Source organism: Sturnus vulgaris, chromosome 2, assembly GCF_052056855.1.
Source record: "Sturnus vulgaris isolate bStuVul1 chromosome 2, bStuVul1.hap1, whole genome shotgun sequence".
NCBI lineage: Eukaryota > Metazoa > Chordata > Aves > Passeriformes > Sturnidae > Sturnus > Sturnus vulgaris.
In genome coordinates, this window is record NC_142244.1 from 52,169,088 (window position 1) to 52,191,592 (window position 22,505).

The 22,505-nt window shown below is 36.5% G+C and overlaps 1 protein-coding gene across 6 annotated transcripts in view; it reads left to right on the top strand.

Annotated features, from left to right (window-relative positions):
* FRY (FRY microtubule binding protein) overlaps positions 1–22,505 on the top strand; it is a 219,990-nt gene that overhangs the window by 116,180 nt on the left and 81,305 nt on the right. For all 6 annotated transcript variants that reach the window (XM_088159551.1, XM_088159552.1, XM_088159549.1 and 3 more), the window contains 11 exons: positions 99–179; positions 1,736–1,904; positions 4,248–4,340; positions 4,435–4,533; positions 6,993–7,094; positions 10,235–10,338; positions 10,801–10,909; positions 11,849–11,935; positions 13,663–13,834; positions 14,928–15,060; positions 19,263–19,370. In XM_088159551.1, the coding sequence (XP_088015677.1) occupies positions 99–179; positions 1,736–1,904; positions 4,248–4,340; positions 4,435–4,533; positions 6,993–7,094; positions 10,235–10,338; positions 10,801–10,909; positions 11,849–11,935; positions 13,663–13,834; positions 14,928–15,060; positions 19,263–19,370 (1,257 nt within the window). The remainder of the gene's footprint in view (positions 1–98; positions 180–1,735; positions 1,905–4,247; positions 4,341–4,434; positions 4,534–6,992; positions 7,095–10,234; positions 10,339–10,800; positions 10,910–11,848; positions 11,936–13,662; positions 13,835–14,927; positions 15,061–19,262; positions 19,371–22,505) is intronic.

Below are 22,505 nucleotides of genomic sequence, written 5' to 3' on the forward strand. Positions count from 1 at the left end.
CAAGAATTCTATGAGAAAGATACCTTCTTATTTTTTTAATAGTTGTGGTTTAAACAGTATGTTTTTTTAGCTAAGAATTCTTTCTTGTCTCTTGCTAGGTACCTTGGTCCTAACACTGGAAATATGCACATTGTTGCAGATTTGTATGCAGAAGTAATAGGTGTTCTAGCTCAAGCAAAGTAAGCAAAATTCAATATATGTTTTTCTCCATAAATATGACAAAGTCTACTTAGCATGTGAATATTCTGATTTTCTCACTTTCTTTAAGTATTCTGTAGGAATAAGTCATTTCAGTTCATTGGCTTTCTATTTATCCAGATGTTCTAGAACATAGGCCTCTAGGGAATCACAGGCTTTCTGCATTTAGTCCAGTGATACTGAATAAATTCAACTCAACTACAGCAGCATTATTTTTCCTATCTCAGCAATGACGTCTGCAGAAAGCCCAAAGGGCTGAAGAGAGCTATTTTAACTATTTTTTTTGTAGATGTTATTTTTTTCTTTAGCTGGGCAAACCTATAAATGGCTGTCCTCCTACATAGCAACAATATTAAGGCTCTCTGCAGCTATTTCAGCTCAGAACTTAATGCATCTGCTTCTGAACCCTTCATCCTTCTTAGAACAGATGACATAAAACACTTTGTGGGTCAGATCTTAAATTTTGAATCTGAAAACAGTCAAACTCAGGATCTCATGTATCCAATATAGCATCTCATCATACCTTTAAACCACAAACTAAGCAGAGGATGAATTTTACTGCCCTGATGTAATGCTGTCTGTCTCCTGACAATTAGGTGTTGCTGGGGGTAGTCTCAGCTCTACAAAACCAGTCAGTTTGGCTTGATGTGGCTAAAACAGTTTGAGATTCTGGAAATCATACAAATTCAGCTAAGGTCTTACCTGGGCCTCTAAATTGGCTGGGTCAAAGGCAAAAGGAGAAGTTGCATCTGGATCCAAAGCTTTAAGTTGACTGTCAGAGTTCTGAAGGGCCCTGCTGTTTCTATCACTGGAGAGCTTCTTCCTGCTAACCTGTTCCTTTCAGTTCACTTGGTTTGCCTGTCAAAGGGGATAACAAAAGGTGGTTACATGCTACACCTACCCTGACAATTACAATCTTTCCATTTTGTCTCAAAAAGGGCAGGAGGTCCTGTTGGATGCTCTTTCTATATATCATTTGTATGGACAATGTGTCTCCAAAGACACCTTCAATAGATTCGTGTGGGAGACCAAAAATTATCACAGAGCCCTCTACCCCCAGCTAATGTAGTTGTTAAGGCTCAAGTGTTACTGTAATGGCTATTAGGAAAAAAACTGAAGGGACAAACTGCCTATATGAATATTTTCAGGGTTATAATATAAACATTTTATTTTGAAAATATTACATGTATTTGCAAGATAGCTATCTTCCATCATGGATTTTTGAAAAACATTTGAAGGGGTCATTTAAATGATATTGTTAGCTCTTATGTAAAAGAGGTGCATGGTAATAAAATAATTTGAAAGATGTGGTTATCTAAAAGGACTAAAATCAGGCTATATGCTTCCTTTGCTAAGTTTATTTAGAAGTGAAAGAAAGCTAAACAGAAAAAAAAATCTATTCAAATACTGAATGAAATGGTACTTTTATACAACCTAAGTTTTAATCTTCTTTAGGTTTTTCCTAATTTATAAACCTTACAACACATTTCAAATATTGATTTTGAACATTTTGAAACTAACCAATCTGAATCCATAGATTTCCTGCTGTAAAGAAGAAATTTATGGCAGAGCTGAAAGAGTTGCGGCATAAAGAGCAAAGCCCGTATGTAGTTCAAAGCATTATCAGTCTTATAATGGGAATGAAATTCTTTCGCATTAAGATGTATCCTGTGGAGGACTTTGAAGCTTCTCTTCAGTTTATGCAGGTAAAATTCTTAAGTTTATAGGTGTGGTTTTCCCAGACCTTTTTGAATGGGCTAGCCTTTATTTTCCATGTAATATTCTAGATTTTCCATATGTCGTTTCAGCATAAATCTATATGCAGCTACTTTCTGCTTGTTCTGAACTCCTGAGTGCTCTGATCTCTGGAGTGTTTTGTCCCCTACCAGTTTTCATCAGTCATATACCTCTAGTCCCTACACCTGACCCTCCAGCTAGAAGAGGTTTTGTTCTGTAGACCCCAGCCCCTCTACCCCACTATCCCACAGCTGTCCCTTGCCCTGTGTCCATGCCCAGCTGCTCACTGACTCCAGAGTGAACTTTCCAATACTGACACAGTTGCAAGAAAAGAGAGAAACTTCTAATGGAGGAAAACAGTGAGGAAGAGACAGAGAATTGAGGCAAAAGCTGGATAGAATTTCCTTTGGATGTCTTGTCTCTTTCCATCACACCTTCACCGTGCTTGCTGTAGAGTGCATTCTGTACCTCCTGCTTTAAGAGTCACTAGTACAGAGCATAGTTTGACTACAACGAATGCTTTAAATTAATAGATTACATCATTTCATAAAAGGCAAGAAACTATTTCATGTTTCAGCATTCTTGCTGGTAATGTACAATTGGTCTTGTTCCCACCAGCAAATTTCTTTAGCTTAATCTTTCTGGTTTTGTCTTGGGATCATCCACATGGTTACATGGTTTGTAGCCACTCATCCAGTAAAATAAATGTTTTATATAAACCTCCGTGTAAAGGTTAGTGTATCAGTGGTGTAAATGGAGAAAAAAAATCTGTTAGATGCCCACAAGTAAGGATTTGGCATTGGAATACAAATATACAGGCATTGAGACACATTGAGCTTTTTCTTTTAAAGTCCTGAACAGGAAGCACATTCTACTGAGCTTTGCAATATATTGCAATATAAGCCGTATTTAATAGCATATTTAAGACATATTTAAGACATATTAATAACTCAGAAAAAGGTAATTTTTCTTCTTACCTTACTCTTAATTATGTAGACACATACTAGTACGTGTCAACCTAGTTTAAGTTATCCAGAGGTGGCAAAATACCAAAGTAATGTGTGTTCAGTGCTCTTGACTTGATGAGTGAATGGGGTTGTGGCTCAGCTTTATCCAGTGCTCACTACTATTAAAATCTGTGGTAAAACTCCTATATAGTAAAACTGAAATTTGGATCTCTATCTTCCCCTGCTATAATATCTCAGTACTAAATGAATTCTTATTTTTACTACTATGCATCATAAGATGCACTGTGCATGTAGGAAAACCTCGTTTGCTCAGTTTGGTGAAGTACATTTCAACTCTTTGGGCAGTTTGTCTGTTTGAGTATCTCCATGCAGTGTTTCATCTACAACCTCTGTCACACCAGTGCTGCTGTAGGAGAGAGAGATGCTTTCCAAAGGGTGAGCTAATTTCAGGAGTGAGCTGCAGAACAGCTTGTCTTCCCGCAAAGAGTGCAGAAGCACCTCAGGAAGGCTGGCTGGGGTGACTGAAGCCATGTGTTGTATAATCCTGTTAGCACACAGGAAAAAAATATGCATGATCTGAGGTGTAAACTGCTCTGCATGACTGTGGTCAGTGGGGACCTTCCTCCTACAGTCAGGGACTGTCTGGGCCTTGAACCTAGAGAAAAAGTAACTGGGGCAATAGAATTTGTCATCCTCAGAGAAGTTGTACACACAAGTGGGTGGATTCTTATCTCCCCTCCATCACTTCCTGAGCAACACAGCTGTCTGGAGAGTAGTTTGCTGCATGTTTAGGACAAAGTCTATTTTTATTTTTTTCGTAATCCCCACTTGCAGGCTGGAAATTGTCCTCACATAGCACAATTCCATATTGACCTTCAATATGCAACGAATCCTAGCAGTTAAATTCTTCCAAAAGTATTTACAATAATATTGCTCATTGCCCTGTGTCTTAACAGAAAATTACATTCCTTTTTTTGGCCTCTCAAAGCATTGTGTAAAGCAGTCCATGTTGACTATTAGTTTTGCTCCTGAAGATACACACAAGGAAGGCATGAGGTCAGCCCCTGAGTCCAGTTCCATTTCCAGTCCAAAACACCACCAGGCACAGCTGGAGTCTGTGGAGACTTTCTGGATTAGAGTAACAGCTCCTTGATCTTGACTTATGTCCTGCTTTGTGCTTGCTGCAAAATGCAGATTTAGAAGTTAAGAGGCAAATGTTTTCAGTGGGATTTGCAGGATAAAAATAGTCACTGACATGTGATACACATTCAGTAAACGTTCAAAGGTCTTTATTCCAGCTGATATGCAATTTATGTTTCTTGTATTTTTTTTTTTTTTTTTTAGGAATGTGCACATTATTTCCTTGAAGTTAAAGATAAAGATATCAAGCATGCACTGGCAGGACTATTTGTTGAAATTCTTGTCCCGGTAGCTGCTGTGAGTTTATTTTTGATGTTGTTTGCATAATTTTTTAAAATTAGATAAATCAGCTTGTGAAATAGTGTTTTACTAACATGAAATTTTCTTTCAGGCTGTTAAAAATGAAGTGAATGTCCCCTGTCTGAGGAACTTTGTTGAAAGCCTGTATGATACAACGCTTGAACTTTCATCACGAAAGAAACACTCATTGGTTAGTAACCCTAAGAAGCAGAGGTTAAGATTCTTTGTCGCAAATATTTCTGAGCAAGACTCTTGGGAAATTGCAAAACATTTTATTTGCATTTGGCTATAACCAATACATTTCTATTTGCAGGGAAGATTATTGTGTTTGTGGAAAATAACGGTACTTATTTTACTCATTATATGATCCAAATTTGTTTGAATCAAATATGCTGTCAGCTTCTGGTTCTGTGATTATTAAATGGTTATAATTTCTCACAGTTGTTGTGTGTAAACATTAGGAGAAGAGAAAGAATAGAGTTCACTTCTTGTCAAGCGAGAACAAATGAGGCATGTGGGAACAACTCTTTCACGGGGCTTAAATAATACATTGTAGAAAGGAAAAAATGTATAACACCATGCCCTTTTAAATCCATAACTTGGCTGCTATGTAGCTCCCTATTTCATTTTTTTTCATGTGAGATGAACAGTGGCACTGCAGTATATTTTTGGAATCACGAGTTGATCTGAATTAAATGAGGATTTGAGTCAGTTTGATGCTGGCTGCCTTAAGCAGTCTGTCTCTCCAACTGGGTCAGCGCCCGTCAGCAGTGCGGCATTAGCTAATTCATTTTGAAGTCTTGGACCTTTTAAGTAAAGAAAGTTTGTCATTCGTCCTCCCTCATTCCAGGGGAAAGTCAAAAATACTTCCCCGTTTCCAGTTCTTTCGGCAAATGCTGGTCACTGGCGCGAGTGAAACTGCTGGGAGGACTGCAGGAGTGTGCCTGAGCTCTCTGCCTGTTACAGCATTCCCAGGGGACAGTCAGAGCATCCCCTGGGGCGCAGTCCTGATCCAGTTTGAATTAGTGGGAGGCTTGAGATGGATTTCTGATTCCAGTCTGCTTGCATCTGTGGCTCTCTTCCACTCTACTGAGTTAATAAAACATTGTTGGAACTGCAGCAGGGTAGAACTTTTCTGTGCAGTTTTTACATTAAATAGAACTTCCCAAACTGTGGCTATACTTGCCAAAGTCAATACTGCATTCTTGAGAAAGGATTGCACAGCTGGGCCTTTGCATTTGATTGCTTGTCTACACATACCACACTGGAGGCTACATAGTTAAAAGTGACAAAAAGAATAGATTCTTATGAGGGTGTGATTAGAAATGAAATACAAACATTGCAGGGAGAAGGAGGAGGGGAAAGGCAAACAGTAGACAGAAATAGCTGCAGTGCATATTTCCAGACTTCCAGGAAGAAAGAAAGCACCCTCCTTTAAGTCTAAATAGGACCAAGATCAGTGTTTGCTTAATCCATGCATTAACTACACAGACAGGATGGGGGAATTAATCTTGCTTCATTTTCTGTCTAAAAGTACCTCATATGAACTAGTCATTAAGCTTCTCCTGGTAGTGAATGGAGAGAACTGGGAAATTCGGGGAGATGGTTTATCTTCCCTCCTAGGGATCTGCCTTAGGATGGGTTGTAACACTCTTGGAATGTTACTAAACTCTGTGATCCAATCAAGTACTCAAGGGTATAGTAAGAAGTCTTCTGTGAGAAGACTTCAGTTATCTTATCCTGTATGTATTTTGGACATGAAGGTTATAAAAAATAAAAAATTATTTACATTTGCCATTTGCTCAAGAAATTAACCTATAGCTATAGACAGTTTATGTTATGTGTTACTGGAACAGAAGCTGAGATTTATGATGTGTTTATACTGTGACTGAAGTTAGAATTTAGAGATAATTTTTAGAATAATTAATCTTAAAGTGGACATTACCTTATTTTTGACTATCACCTTTTAAGTCCTGACTGGGTTTATTAGCATTATTATTAGCATTTTTTACAACTGAGACCTTATTCTTCTTGAAATAGCGGCGTCAGTTTCGAATCATTAGGTGCATTTTAGCTAATTTTTTAGTGTAATATTTACAAGTGTTAAAGTGTCAACAAAGAGGCTGGGTTCTGGTATTTCAAATTCTATGTTCTGCTTTTTTTTTTTCACTTCACAACTCCCAGCAGATCCAAGCATTCCCTGTATTTTAACACAATTCTTTAGGGTGTTTGACGTGTCTCACGGTATATATTGTGACTGCAGATTTTGAGGAGTAATAGTCTTCTGATTCACAAGTTCCAACAATCTCTGTGGGTCCTGTTGTTATATTAATAAAGTTTAGTTATTTCCATGATTTTATTTCTCAGAAAACAGACAAAAGTTAACCCTGAGAGTCTGTAAAATTGTGCCCTGTCTTACACTGCTATGAATAAGCGTGTTTGGTTTTAGTTCATCCATGAAACGTATCTATAACAGCTCTAAGAAGGTTCCTTTTAAACAGCACTACTTACTGATGTGTTTATGTTGGCTAACTTGTATTGCACAAAATTAAGGAGTTAGAACTTCAGGTTTACAGTAACTCTATTAAGTTAGTTTTGTGTTTTGTAGACATGCAAATAACACTGTATCGACATCCATTTCCTGTTTAGGCTTTGTACCCCTTGGTAACTTGCCTGCTTTGTGTCAGTCAGAAGCAGTTCTTTCTAAACAGATGGCATATTTTCCTCAACAACTGCCTTTCCAATCTCAAGGTTAGTATCTCCTCATTTTAATATTGTATTCAGACTTCAGTATGCACTGCTGATCTGTTGCATAGCCTTTTTAGGTAAACGTGCTGAGTTATTGCTATTATCTGATTCCATACATAATTTTATTCCTGGCAGTACAAGTTCCTTAGCTGTGCAGGTTTTCTCAATAGCAAAAAAGTATTCTTGGGCCTAGTTTGAGTTTCTACTGTTCCTCTAAGTCAAGCCAAGCCTGAGTCAAACACCTGTGAAACAGAAAAAATTGCTGATGAAAGTTGTTAGGTTGGGTGACGTACCAAAACTGACCTAGTAGTAACTTGCTTTTCCCACAAAACCATTGAAAACAAAGAACTTCTTACTACTTTTTCAAAATGGAATTACTTGTAGGATACTGATTCCATTGCTTGTTTCACTCATGTTAAGTGTTCGCATTGCAAAATAATAGTTTCAAGTTTTTTCCTCCGTGTAGCCATTCTTATTCCTTTGCCATTTTTCAGATCTTTGAGGTTTAAGGTTAGCTTTCCACTGCAATATGCTGTGTTTCCCAGGCTGTACACACTGTGCACAATGCACATGTGCTGGTTATCATTACTGCTCCTCCACGTGCCTTTTACTTTTGCAATAGCACATGTCCCATGCCATGCTGAAGCTGCATCCCTGTGAAAGGATGGTCCTGTGCCCACCTGAAAAGGGCAATATAAGAATCACAGTGAAGTGATTAGAGCAAATGAAGACCCTCCCGACTGTGTCTTGATGAACCAGTGGTTAGGAGGCTTCTGCTAACAGCACACTTGAAACTTCACACAAACTTCACATTTCAGCCACTTTCTCAGGTCAGAGGCAAATATCTGGCCTCTAAAAGTTGAGTTCTCAAGCTTATCAAAAAGGTATATACTACATCCTTTTCTGCTGTTGCTTTCTAGTCGTGCTTCCTCTCTGGTTAAACAATTTTTACTGACTCTCTTCATCTGGATCCTACTGTCAGAATAGCTTTTCAGAATGTTCAGCCTGCCTGAAGATTTCTTTCTGCCAGTACCTGATTACCTTACTTTTGGTGATGATGTCTTATAATCTTACTTGCAAAGAGATTCAGAAAATAAGCCTTGTTATTGAAACTAATTTTATGGGGTTTTATGCAGTTATACAAGCTTCAGAAAAGCCAAAGACAGCTGGGAATATATATTTTTCTGAAAATTAAGGAGATTGTGAGAAATTATTTGGAACCATCAGAGAAAATACAAGAAAAGTTGGTCCTATCTTGCTGATTGAAAATAAAATTTGAATTTATCTTGCAGTCTGTAATTCAGTGGCATATATTTCAATTTATAGGGCTCTCAGAAAGGTCTCTCTTTCTCTTTAGGGAGAAAGTAAGGTAGCTAGAACACGTGGCTAAAGTAAGAAAGTGATTGGCCGCTCCTTCCCAGTACAGAGCAGGAGATGCCTCAATCATTGAAACAATCTTTTCACCAGACAGATTGGTGCCTCAAAACCCAAGCCAAACTCACACAGAGCTGGAAATCCATGTGTTAGAGGGAGAGTTGTGCACATCAACACCATGAACTTGGACAGATCTTGCTCATGGACATGTCCAAAATGTCCCTGGATGTATCTTGGGTCTTTTATCATCTTCCTCTTAATCCTGTTTCTGCCATGCAGCTTGCTATTCTAAGAAAAACTGGTCTACTATTTTTTGAGAACTCTAATGATACTGGTCTCAGCCCTTTTCTCCTCCCTCTTCTCAATGGCCCTCACAGCTAACAGTCTCATCACTGGGATATTTTGACATTTGCTAACAGATAGTTTCCTCCTCTGCTCCACAGCCTCTTATTACCTTAACTCGGTTAGCCACTGCCTGCTGTTTTCTTGAAAGCTTTGGAATAAGGATATCTTTTGATAAACGTACTTCATCACCTGTTGAAGAAATAAAATTCTTAGGTCTGAATTGTACAAGGGCTGACATGATTATACCTGATGAAAAATGAATTGAAAGTGAACAGGTTAATAAAATTGATTGTAATGACTTTTATTATTTTAAAATCCTGCAGAGATTAATGTGCCAAGTAAACTTTGGCATTCCTTTACTACGTATTCTGAACATGTGCAACAACCATTGTATGCTGCTACAATAAACAAAAAAATTATATTCAGTTTTCTGTCCATATAAAACTTTATTGCTTAAAATATGTTGTCATGAAGTTGAATGGAAATTGGAGCCCAAAAACAGTGTTTCTGTTCCTAAGCTTGTGACAGATGCCATGTTGAAAGTTGAAGTCGTCTCCCATATCACTGGCAAATTGTCTTCCCATCATTTTGCAGGCCCCAGACCAATGCAATTCAGAAATTACTGATGGCATCAGTTGCAGTTTCTTTGATCAAACCGCAGTCTTTGATCTGTCACTCAACATTTGTCTACTGAAAATATCTCAGATTTTTGCCATGGCAATTTGCCCTGTGGGCCAGGCAAACCTTATCTCAGGTCAAAGTGTACTGGACTCCTTCAAAGTTTAACCCTGCAGATGGCTCAACATGTGGGAGACCATCTGATTGGAGTGCACTTACTTGTTTTTTACTCAGACAGCCCTTACAACTGCCACAGAAACAGAAAAATGCATTGGACTGAAGAGGCCCAAAGACAATCCTGTACTAGTTTCTAAAAATAACCAGCAATCCAGACAGATAAACCAATTCAGTCCAGCTAATCAAAGATGCCATGTTAATTAGGACAGCCTGAGCATACACAGATTTTTTGTCCTTTCACTTTGAGTATATGTGGTACATTCCCTTATCTGTTCTTCATGCCAGGCCTCCACCATAGGGCAACAACTTTTGAATTGATGTAATTTACTGAATAAGAGATTTTCTTTTCATAGTCAAATTACAGGAGTTTTCAAAGAGAGATTTTAAACAGTAACACTTACCTAATTTAACTAACTTGATACTTGGGTTTTTCAACAACTTAAGTAATGACAGAAGCAGGGTCAGATGCATAAGCAGCTACAGCTACAGGAATGGACCACGGAGCAGTTGTGAGGCTCTGTCCTTTTGTAGTTTCATTATCAAAATGCTGAACCTTGGCATCCATTAGGTGTAGAACTTCCTTGCTAATTTGTGCTTGAAGTTTTTTCTTATGTGATATATTTCTCTAGAATAAGGACCCAAAAATGGCTCGAGTTGCACTGGAATCTCTGTACAGACTACTGTGGGTTTACATGATCAGAATTAAATGTGAAAGCAACACAGCTACTCAAAGGTAAAATGCTTTATTTGTAATGAAAATCCATTGTAGAGTGGATGTTGCCAGTAAAGAGATTTTATAGTTCTCCTGAATTCCTTCAAATTGAACCTATTTCTGCTGTGAAACGAGAAACTCAACTGTACACAAAAAATATTCCTTCTTGTGGCACTGTCAGTTATTCTGTCACCTATGAAAATTGCTGTATAAAGTGTTTCTGCTTTTGGAAAAATTAAAAGTCACTCCTTGTTCAGTGTAAGTTAAAAATACTTTTGTAGTAACCATTGACTTGCTAATTTACTTGTAATGTAGTAATGAAATAAAATAATTACACTGGATTTGTAGAAAAGGATCAGAACGAGATACCCCATTACATTTTCATTTCAAAGGAAGTTTTTTCTGGTCTTTCTAAATGGAGTGTCATGCTAAGTGAAGGTCTGTGAGGTCCAAAAATATCTAATGGTTCTTTTTCTTTTGCAGTCGACTTATTACTATTGTCACAACCCTTTTCCCAAAAGGGTCCCGTGGTGTTGTGCCAAGAGATATGCCCCTAAACATCTTTGTGAAGATAATACAGTTTATTGCACAGGTATGGGAGAGCCATGCATATGTCTTTCCATATAATGAACAACTTATTTTCCCCATAGCAAATTAATAAATAAGTAAACTTACAATGACTGAATTTTTTGCAACCTTGTTGACATTATCTTTCATCCAGGCAATGATGAAATTATAGACTGAGCTGGGGCTAACTTATTTTGAACAACAGGTTTTGATTAACCTCATTTCACTGAAATTAGATTAAAATGTGTTTACGTCAACTCACATGTAATTTTTTGTCAGTTTTTAAAATTTCCAGCAAGTCAAAAAATGCATTTGTTGACACACTGTGACTGTCAATAAAGTTCAGAATAATAGGCCATGTTTCACCCTGATACTGAATCATCCCTGCTGTACAGGACACTAAGTTGCACTGCTTTCAAAGCAGTAAGTCAGATGTCAACCAAGTCCAGCATGGAGTTGACACATGTAGTTTTCATCAGTTCAAATGAGAACTGCTAAAATAGACTAACCTGCAGTGCTGGAAGTTTAATGTCTTTTATGACTTAAATTCAGAAAATTTTCCCATTGAGCAAAGCACTTAAGCACATACTTAAAGTCTGTGAATAGGAATGAAGCAAACAGATGCTTAAAATCGTCCCTTAACTGTGCCATCTGTGAACAAGCTCTCTTTATGTAAAATACTGTGTTCGTGCCATAATTACTGCAGTTTAAATGAAATAATTAAAAGCTTTATTTCCAAAATGGATCATTTTCTATTTAAATGCTATACATTTTTGATTTTGTCAACAAAAAGCATTGTTAAAAGCTTAGATCTGATAATATGTTCTACATACTTCTGAAAATCTGCTTTTCCATATATTTAAATAAACCCTGATTAAGCTGGTTTTCAGTGTTCTGTAGCCTTAATGAAAATAACTAGCAGAAGTGAGCATCTTAATGATTTGCAGTATTTTTGCTATTTTAGGAACGTTTAGATTTTGCAATGAAAGAAATTATCTTTGACTTCCTTTGTGTTGGAAAACCAGCAAAAGCTTTCAGTCTCAACCCTGAGGTATGATTTACATCAGCTGCTTTTTTTTTTTTTTTTTTAAGTTAGTATGTATTACATTGTGCTACATTTACTTCCTGGTTACATTCTAATCATGCTTTCACCTTTGTCCAGTTTTCAGGCCAAATCTTGAATCTGATACATTGGTAAAATACATCTGTGAACTTCTATCTGTAAAATGTCACATTGTTTATGCCTTTCTCATGTTTTCTCCGTGAAGAATATCAAATGTGAACTAGTGCAAATGCATAAAACGAAAAATATAAATAAAACTGTTGGTCACGGTATGAGCTTATCACTCTGCTGTTGTTACCTGCAACGCCTTAAACTATTTTAATATAACAATAATTTTTCTGTAACAGTGCCAATGTTTTTCAAAACAGTTTTACTGAGAATACATGATGCAAGAAAACTTGAAAAAGAAAACACTCTAGTAAAATTTTACCACTCTGACCAGCAAAGCTCCACCAGTGTTGGTGTCATGAGTCAGCTTCCTAGTGCTTTTCCTAAAGAACAGTCAGAAATTTGAAAAAATTTTCCAAAAAATTGAAATATAAATAGGTACTAAAATAATAAAAAAAATCTCTTAAATTCCTTGTATAATTTCTTGAAATTTTGAAAATATTTTCCTTTGAAAATTAAGAAAAAATACAAAATAATTTGTGATCCTCTCATAAAACATGTCTGTTCATCTTGCAGAATTAAACTGATGTATCTGTTCACTAAGATGTTAAAATAGAGTGATTGCCTTGCACAAATTATATTTGCTACAAAAAATGTGGAAAAGTAGATTAAAGTTTCTACTGTCAAAGGCAGGACAAGCAAAGGCAAACTTTACTTTGAACACAGCTTTCATCTTTCTGTAGCAGAGTAAAGAAGAATGAAACAGAATTTTTGAGCGGGCAGTCCACACCACGCTCTGGGTCAGCCACCTGCAGCATTGACTAAGAAAGGTCCTACAAAGGACATTTTGTGTTAGCCCAGCTGAGAGGGGGTAGACATAGTCCATAGCTTCTTGTTGAATCAACATCTGAAATTTTATTATTTCTCAACAGCATTGTAAGTCTGAAAAAAAAAATTATAGCGCCACTTTTTATGTACATAGACTTTAGCATTCTAAAAAAAAATCCCTGTGTTCTGTGTAAGTGCATCTCTGGCTTAGTTTTTGGAACACATTCCTGAGAAACTGAAAACATTCTAGTCTTTCAATCACTGCAATGCCAAGCTTGCAAGTTTTCCTCTGGTGCATTCCCAGAAGGCATTCAGGTCAATAGATTCAGCTTCCTAATATTTTCACATTGTAGCTTTGGCATTAAGCATCATTCCAGACTTTTCTGTCAGTATGATTAACCCTGGGGCCTTTCAAGACAGTTATTGATCTTTTTTTTCATAGCAGATGTAGGTCATTTGTGTTTAACTGAAAGTCCATTTAAGATGCATTGCTACACTACAGATCATATCCAGGTGTTTTATCCTGAAGATAAAAAGATAATGTGCTAATGCAAATACTTAAAGTTCTGAGAGGGGAGAGCACTTCTCACAGTGGAGATAAGAATGCACTATTTATTGCATGGGCAGTTTTTGTGAAATTTATCAAACTTGTTAATTTAGTGAAGATGCAGAAAAAAAAATGCCAGCAAGTGCATTCTTAAAATTTCAGAGTGAATGAAGAATATGAGTAGAATATGATTATTTAATTATGGTACTCATCCATCTTCTAAACTTCACAGAGAATGAATATTGGCCTGAGAGCTTTCTTGGTAATTGCTGATAGCTTGCAGCAAAAAGATGGTGAACCGCCAATGCCAGTGACTGGAGCTGTCCTTCCGTCTGGAAACACTCTCAGAGTGAAGAAAACGTATTTGAGCAAAACTCTGACAGAGGAGGAAGCTAAAATGATAGGTCGGTAAGAGAATGGACAATATGGAAACTTATGTGAGAATGGATATGAACATGTTTTCAGCACTTGAGCAGGATAGTTTATTATTGTTAAGTATTTGATTTATTTTTGTGTTGTAAGTATTTAGTTTATTGTGTGTTCTAATGAAATACATGGTTCAGTTTGACAAATGCTGCTTTTCGGAGGTCATTCTGAAAAGTCCTCAAGTCGTGCTCCACAACAGGTAGCCACTCTGTATTCTGGGAGAGGATAAAGATTTTAATCTTTCAGTGGTAATCTTTAATCTTTCAGTGCTAATAGCTGTGTTTATTCATGGATATTCATCCTATTAGAAACAGTGCCTGTGCCCAAAGACATACCAGCTTTGAAAACCATCAAAGATTCCATTGATAGCCTATTTTAATTCCAGTATCTTAAACTTCCAAAATGGGAAAACTTTTAAATGTAAAATAACGTAGTACTGAAGTGCCTAAGTTAATAGCACTGCTGTCTTGGGCTTCGATGTAGAGCAAGAATCCTGTGCTGTAAAAGAGCCTCTCTATCATGCCCTGAAGGTGCCTGGTATTGTTGGCAAAAAAAAAATAAAATTTGGCTGCTCACCTTCACACTTCATTAATTTCCTAAAGTTACATGAAAGAAATGAAGTCTACACCAGTGGCAAAGACCTGTATTGTAGTGTGCTAGATCATTGTAGTAATATCAAGAAAATAAGCAGTGCAAGACCCACTGCTGTTGAAGTATTTAAAGTATTTGAAGTATTAGGACGTAGTATTTGATAACAAATGTTAGTACTATTAATTTTTTGTATTAGCCATTTCATTGCTGTTTTATGATCCAGTATCCCAGTTTCCATGTATAATATGTAAGCATTCCTTTTGGAGAAGGCAACATATTCTGGTTTTGGATCACGATATCATTACTAGTGGAATGTACTATCTCATGAGGAAAGCATTTTTCTTACTTCATGAACCACAGCATGACTAAGCAACTTTCTTTTCCAGAATATATATATATATATATATATATATATATATATATATATATATATATATATATAAATATCCCAAATTATACAAAAAAAGCATCTTTTTGCAGGTATGTCATTGTATTATTCTCAAGTAAGGAAAGCTGTGGACAACATACTCAGACACCTTGACAAGGAAGTGGGTCGGTGCATGATGCTAACCAACATACAGATGCTTAACAAAGAACCTGAAGACATGATTACGTGAGTGCCAAAGAACATTAATTCCCATGAAACATGGTGATGTAATTTTGGAACTTTTTCTCTATTTCTGTCCATCATGAGTCATCAGAGAAACAGCAAGAAACAGGAACATTTAGCTTAATTAGTATATACTTTGAAGAAATGTTTATGACAAGTTGATTGTGCTTCTTTGAACGCTGCAGTATTTGGAACTGAAGATGGTTCGTGATGTAGGTGAAATCATGTGTGAATCCCATGGTTGTTTAGATCGTAGAAGTAGAATGCTAAAGTGGAAAACCTGGCAGCCTATGCTCAGAACGCTGTCTCAGGGTATATTTGCATCGCTGAACTTCAAAATGAATGCAATGAATTCTGTAAATCCCTATTAATAATAAACTCAAAAATTCCCTTTGCTTTTCTTGCCTGTAATCAAAATCAAATCTTAATTAAAAACCCAAGTAAAGTTGTGATAAGGCTTGGATTTAGGCAGTATCCCACTGGAAGACAATCAAACCAGTGTGCTTCAAGCTGCATTGAACAGCACCATTTTTCATTTTCATCCAAAGCTGTTAGTGAGGGGAGTTTCTGGAGGGAATTCTGGTGAGGTGAACATCGAGTAGAGGTTAGAAACACAGAGACATCATCTGATACATGCAGAGCAGAGATTGTGAAGATCTCAACTGTAAGGAGACCTTGCATGCCTCTCTTGTTAGAGCAGTGGGCATGGTCGTTTCCTAGAAAAGAAAAGACCCCTGGAAAAAAGTTTGAGATGCAATGAAAAGGACACTTACCTCTTTAAGATTTTTTTTATATACTGCTAAAAAAAGTCAACTTGCTAGGAATACTGTGATAGACTGACTGCAATGACTGGCCAAATTGAGCTACCTTGTACAACTGATACAATCTTTATGTTTTTGTACCTCTGCCCTTATATGTTGCAGTGCCTCTGGGTGAGACTGTAAGCTGTGTCACCAGCTTTGTCTTACTTTATTTATATTCATAGCTAATATTACTATCCAATAGTGTTTCATATTTTTCTTGTAGTCCCACCCTGTGTCCTGTTCAGTTCTCACACACAGTTTTCATAACCATTTTGGGTGTTCAGGCTTTTGTGGTAGGGAAAGCAAGTTTTGAAACTCACATTTTATTCCCAGAAGATAATTGCACAGTGAAACCTTGGGCACTAAGATAAGAAGTGTGCTTAATCTTAGCTATAAATATCCTTTGGGTGGTTTCTCAGCATCACCAAAATGTTGTTTATTTTTAGGGTCAGCGAACAAATAGACTCAAAAGAGTTTTAAATTTCAGGAAGATTTGGTAATAACTTTTGTCAGAAACATGAAGATTGGAATATTTAGGTACTGCCTTTTGTGTTGTACTTTAGATCCAGATGAGCTCTAATTTAATATATACACTAGAAAGGCAAACCACGTTATAACACATTTTTACTTGTTCTTTCAAGGGAAAGAAATAACTGGGATGCTTACTTATCAGTTGATCATAAATCATGTAAACTCACAAAAAACATCAGTAGCTGTTACTATCAGGATTGAAAATGATCCTTTCAAAAACTGCATTGTGGATATGTGGAAAAGCCAACATTGTTTTTATGTAATTGCTTCCTATTTTAGTCACAAAATTCTATGCTTCACTAGAGTTACATATTTATTTTGAATTCTTATGGGCTTTAATTGGTAGATATCACACTATATTTATGTAAATTTTAAAGTTATTGGTTTTGTCATAGTTACATAAAGTTTATGTGTAAACTGTATAAAATTAATACCATTGTGGTATTTTTATTAACAAATGAAATAAGAATCAGAGGGAAGTAGCTAGGCAGTGAGCAGACAAAACATTGTAAAGTATGCAGATTCTGGAATTTTCTTTGGCAGTCTTAGACTTCCTTCTTGACAATATTTAATTACTGATCCTTTAAGAGTTTATTGTTGAAGTAATTAGTGCCAGTATGGAAGGGCTTATTAAACTCCTGAGTAAGACGCATCCTTTGCATCCTGCACTGGGATATGAATTTCAATACTGGTTATAATTACTTTCCAACATTTAGTTAGAATAGGGCATCTATTTTTCTAAAACACAAACCTGTCCTTGCAAATACTTCAAAGGCTTTCCTTTCCTCCCTTGTGTGCTGTGCCTGGTATCTCAGATAGTAAGTTGGGAACTTGAGCCTGAGGTTTGGATCTTCTGCTACTCTTCTGAGCAGCTGATAAGCCACGGAACACCTACAGATTTTATATTTATAAATAATTACTCATTTATAATTACTCATTTGCCTTCAGAAGAGTTTCCTCTCAAACTGTTATTTTACAAGTCTTCATTTGAAATGCACAAACTTTGCCCTTGCTAGGGTCTGAGTGTAAGGAAACTCTGCAAAGTTCATTTTCCATTTAAAGTCATCAAGGAAGACTTGTTTTGCCTGCACATAAAATTCCCAATGGCACTTTAATGTTTACAACTGTAAAAATACAGGATTTTGTACTAGTTATTAATCCAGCTACTAGTATTTGCTTTAGTGATAATAGTTGAAAGGGGTTTGTTTATGACCAAATTCTCAGTGAGATGTTGTATTTTGCTCCTTTTCCAGTCAGTTGCTGACACCTTTCAAGTTCTATCTGTTAGAATACAGATGCAGTGAGACAGAGGTAATTAATCATGAATGTAGTTTCTCGTAACTGTACCAGTTAATTAAAAATATGTCAACATTTTATTCATGTAATATATATCCAAGCTGATAAGTAGGGTGTTAAGAGACAGTATGGCATTCACTACAAAACTGTCTTTAATCTTTAAGTCTAATGTCAGTTTATGCTTTTTCTGTACTCTACTCACTGAACTGTACTCAGTGTTAGTCACTGAAATAATGAATACAGAAAATCTTCTTTCAGATGGCATTGCATCCAGGCTTTCTGTGTGACTGAACACAAAAGTCAGATACCCAAATGCAATGTCCTCTCTTGGGTGGAGAGACAGAATAATGCAGTGACCAGGGCAGTGGACCAGGCTGCAGGATTACTAAATTCATTTTTTGTTTTGTCACTCCATTTCAGTGTGGTGTTAAGTGGCTTACAATGCTTCTTGGTGTCTCTTTTTCTCCCCTCATTCTTTTCTAGTTCTATTGGAAGCATATTAAAAGAGGAACAATCTTTCTCTGCATATTTATAATATGGCCTCTAAATAGGACCTTAATTTTTTGATTCTTCCAAAGCATATTACAGGCTAATAATTACTAATAATGTGGGAAAGACTGCACAGTTTGAAATGCTGTTATGCTTTGTTAATTTCTTCCACACTCCATCATCAGATAATAGGTAATTGAGATAAAAATGAGCAAATTAAAAAAAAATCCACACTTTGAGATCTATATGAAGGACTTATTTAATCTGCAGACTTACCAAAAATGTTGAAAAAAAGTCAGAAAACAACTGCATCTGTTTTGAAAATAATCAACAGCTGAAACTTGAGCTACTTTTAGAAGACTCATGGACTTCCAACCTAGCGTTCAGTTCATGCTGAACTTTGTGCTTAATGACTTTCACAGGCTGTTAGGGAGCAGTTGTGCCATTCCACAGATTAGATCACCCTTAGGGCTGCTAAAACATGTTCTAGCTGATAAGAGTGGCCAAAATGCTGTTATCTCTGGCAGTGATCAACAGAAACTCTCTGGCCATACCTACCTATAAATTACACACCTTTTTCAGTAAAAAATGTATCATGATGGTTTTCCATAGACTTGTCCTCTGTTGGGGGCAAATCTCTGGGTCTACAGTTTAGTTATTTGAACTTGCTACAAACCTGCTGTTTGCTTTATGCAACTGGTGAAATACAGCTGCACTGTGATGGAGAACACCCCAACTCTTTCCTCATTGCCTCATCCAAAGCTTGCATCATATAAATGCTGATCTTGATGGAGGAATCCTCCTACATTATACCTCCATTTTTTATATATATGCCAATTCCTCTCAGAAAGAAACAAATAAATCCTTAACAATTGCTTTTTCAATCAACATATATATGATGCATGAAAAATGTCAAAATCAAAAACATTTATTCAATGGAAAAATGTATTCATATTTCCTTCCTATTTCATTATAGTGTCTGGCTATCCATTCTGATGTTCTTAGTAGGCCTCTGGCACTTTAGAGGTGGATCATTTAACACAGTTCCTTCATAAGCTTAGTCAAAATTCTGTTTTAATTTTTCAGTGGTGAAAGGAAACCAAAAATCGATCTGTTCAGAACATGTGTTGCTGCTATTCCTCGATTACTTCCTGATGGAATGTCAAAACTTGAGTTGATCGACTTGCTGGCAAGGTAAGCTGTACAGGCATTGAATGACTGCTCCAGGGGAGCAGTGTGAAAAGCTGAGCTACAGCATATGTAACTGTTTCTTCTCAGATATGCTTTAAAAAAGTAAATTGCTCTTTAATGAATTAGGCAGAGATGTCCTAGCATCTTTTTACAGTTTATGTGGTTTTTTTATTATGGTTCATAATTTTATTAAAAAGTTGGTATGTCCCCCAGAACTTTCTTATCAGTATGTAGGTTACATGGTATTTGCTATTATTCAGGAAGGTCACAAAATATTACTGTTTTCTATCCATCGCAGCATTCTGATAAACAGGAGAAAACATCTTTTCTGTCTAGTGGAAAAACATGGAGATACCTGTTTAGTTTTGATTTATGATTCCCATGTATCTTTGGTAAAGTAGAATGTGCTAGATGTGCTATATTACAAAAGCCTTTTTACATTTCTATTACTATTTACTATTACTATTGCTATTATTATTACTATTATTATTATTTTATTATTATTAATATTATTATAAGCCATAAAATAAAGAAAATATAAGTTTGAAAAATATTATATCTCCCCATTTAATTTGTCTGAGTAGACTTCACTGAACAAGATAGTGACATGACTGCTACACTGCTTAGATTTCAGGACATCAAATCAGTGACTCATGGCAAATAATTATGATAAAAGGTGATGGTCAGTACAGAAAAGTCTGTTACATTTCAGTTCAAGTATCCAAGACCAAGGTTCCAGCTTGTGTTCTTTATGTAAGTGGATTATGGTATTAAATTGAACCAAGAGGAATTTGCAGCATATTGCTCTCAGGTAACTGTGGCAAAGCAAACTTTGCCACACTGTTCTTGCTTTTCAAACATCACAGATGTGGGAATGGCAGATGTGGGAGCCAGAAGGCTACATACAAATACAGTTTTTTCTCCTCTATGAACAACTAACTCCCAGTGATGTGCTGAAGCACTGAAACAGTTGATTCTGGTAGTAGTGGAGAGTGCAGACAGCCCAGCAAGCCAAATTATCAGCCAGCAGTAGGTGTGCTGCAGTGCATGGCCAGCTTGATTTCCTTGTGTGCACATTGTCTGCTATAAATCACTTGTAGGTTGTTTTAAATCATTACATTATTAAATTATACAGATACCTTATTAAACAGTTGCATCAATTCTGCTTAAGGGAAATTTAAAAGGACATGTTTTCCTTTAATCCAATATTTTAACTAGAGTTCTATCCTTATTAATGGCCTTAACTGAGCTGGTAAAAAGCACGTATCTGTTCAGGTCACAGCTCTTCAATCACAGGATTGTCCAGGTCAGACCTGTCACTACTCTTAAGAAAATTTGGAGACCAGTGTGAGTTTCTTTATAAATTAATGCTACCCTCCTTAAGTCTCACAGCTGTCAATATAACCACTGGTCTATCTTTATTCTGAAACTTCATTCAGAAAAGGTCAGCCATGATTCTAAGTATTTATTGGGTAATTGCCACGCTGGGACAAGGTAAGCCATAAGTTTGCTGAGTTGTCTGACTCTCACTGTGAAAAGAAGTGAGAAGTCAAGAGGAGCTGAGGGAAGCTTCTCTAGAGCAACTTCAGAAACAATTACATGCTCAGCCTTTCCCCAAAGAAGACAAACTCTGGAAATCTGTTCTCTCCTACATGTACTCACGCTACAGTATCTTTGAGATATTGGTAGCATTTTAAGTCATATTCCTAAGTATAAGCAAGGGAAACACAAATTAGGTAAAATAGGTAGGTATAAAATAGGTTGGAAATCAATTAACGAACAGTTTAGGGTTCAGAAGACATATAGAGTGGTGTTGAAACAACTAGGTATGGTCTCAGTATTGCAGAGCAGGATCACAAGCTGAGCAGATATAAGGAAGTGATGTTCCTTTGAAAAGACAAACCTTATTCACATGTGTAGGTCTAGAATGTTTTTAAAAAAGTTCTTCTGGTCTAATCAATATCAAGGATGCCTGATTTTGAGAAGGAGCATGCAAAGTGGGTAAGCATCTGCAGTTCTAGAAAACTCTGCATTACGATATTGTGTGTCCTTGGTCAGAAACTAGACTCGATATTGGGATAAGAAACTTAGAAGAGGTAAAGTTTTGGTTTCTCCCTGTTTTTTAGCAGAATTCTAGAAGCTGTTTTGCCAGGGATTTCTGTGTGCCTGTGCTGTTGAGATGGAAAGCTGTTAAATATTTTCTTTTCACAAGAGATAAAGTTACATCTTTGAGTTAATTGGTTCTTGTATTCACAGTTTGGTTTGAGTTTTTCATCCTCACAGCAGATGTGTTCTTTGGTCGTTGTCAGAAGGAGTCTGTAAGTCAGCAGCTAGACTTTTTGCCAGGACAGCTGTATTCGAATTTTAAACCATGAAGCAGATGTCAAGTATATACTGTACCTTTTGCCCTTTCACTGCCCACTGCAACCATTCATTACGAATTCCTGAGTAGGTTTTAAATTTAACTGACTCAAGTGCAAACAAATAAACTTGTACTTGCTTCCTGCACTGCCTGTCGTACAGTGGTAATACATAGATGCATTCTTATGCTCAATTTGAATTTCATTTCATTAGATAATGCCACTGGGCAGTAACTTGGGCTTAGGAGATGTCTTTTGTATCCTCTTCTCTGTTATTGCTCTGTGTCATTGTGAATGTCATTTCATGGATGACTTAATTGTGGTCTCAAATGGTTTTGCTTGTTTATCTGATTTTGGCATTCCAAAAGGGAGACAAAAATGATCGTTTCTTAGCACAACAAAATACTGTGTTTCTAAATATATATGGGAAGTCACGTGGTTATTAAAGCATAACAGTTATTTTTGGAGTCATACTCGCCAGGGGTGAATTTTCATGGCAGTTGTTTTCTTTTCGCTTAAATAAAATGTCCCCTGCCTCCAAATTAGGCAGCTATAATGAACCAGATTTTTTATGAACCACATCTCATCATACACTTCCAACTGAATGGACTTTGGTTCCACTCCATTTGCTATTTTGGGTTTTTTTCTCCTAGCTTTCTGTCCATTTCATTATAATGAGTCCTCCTTTTCAACTGTTTAGATTAAATGTACATAAAATACTTTGAAAATGAATTCTAACACATTACAGAAAATTACGGTCTCATGGGTAATTAAAACA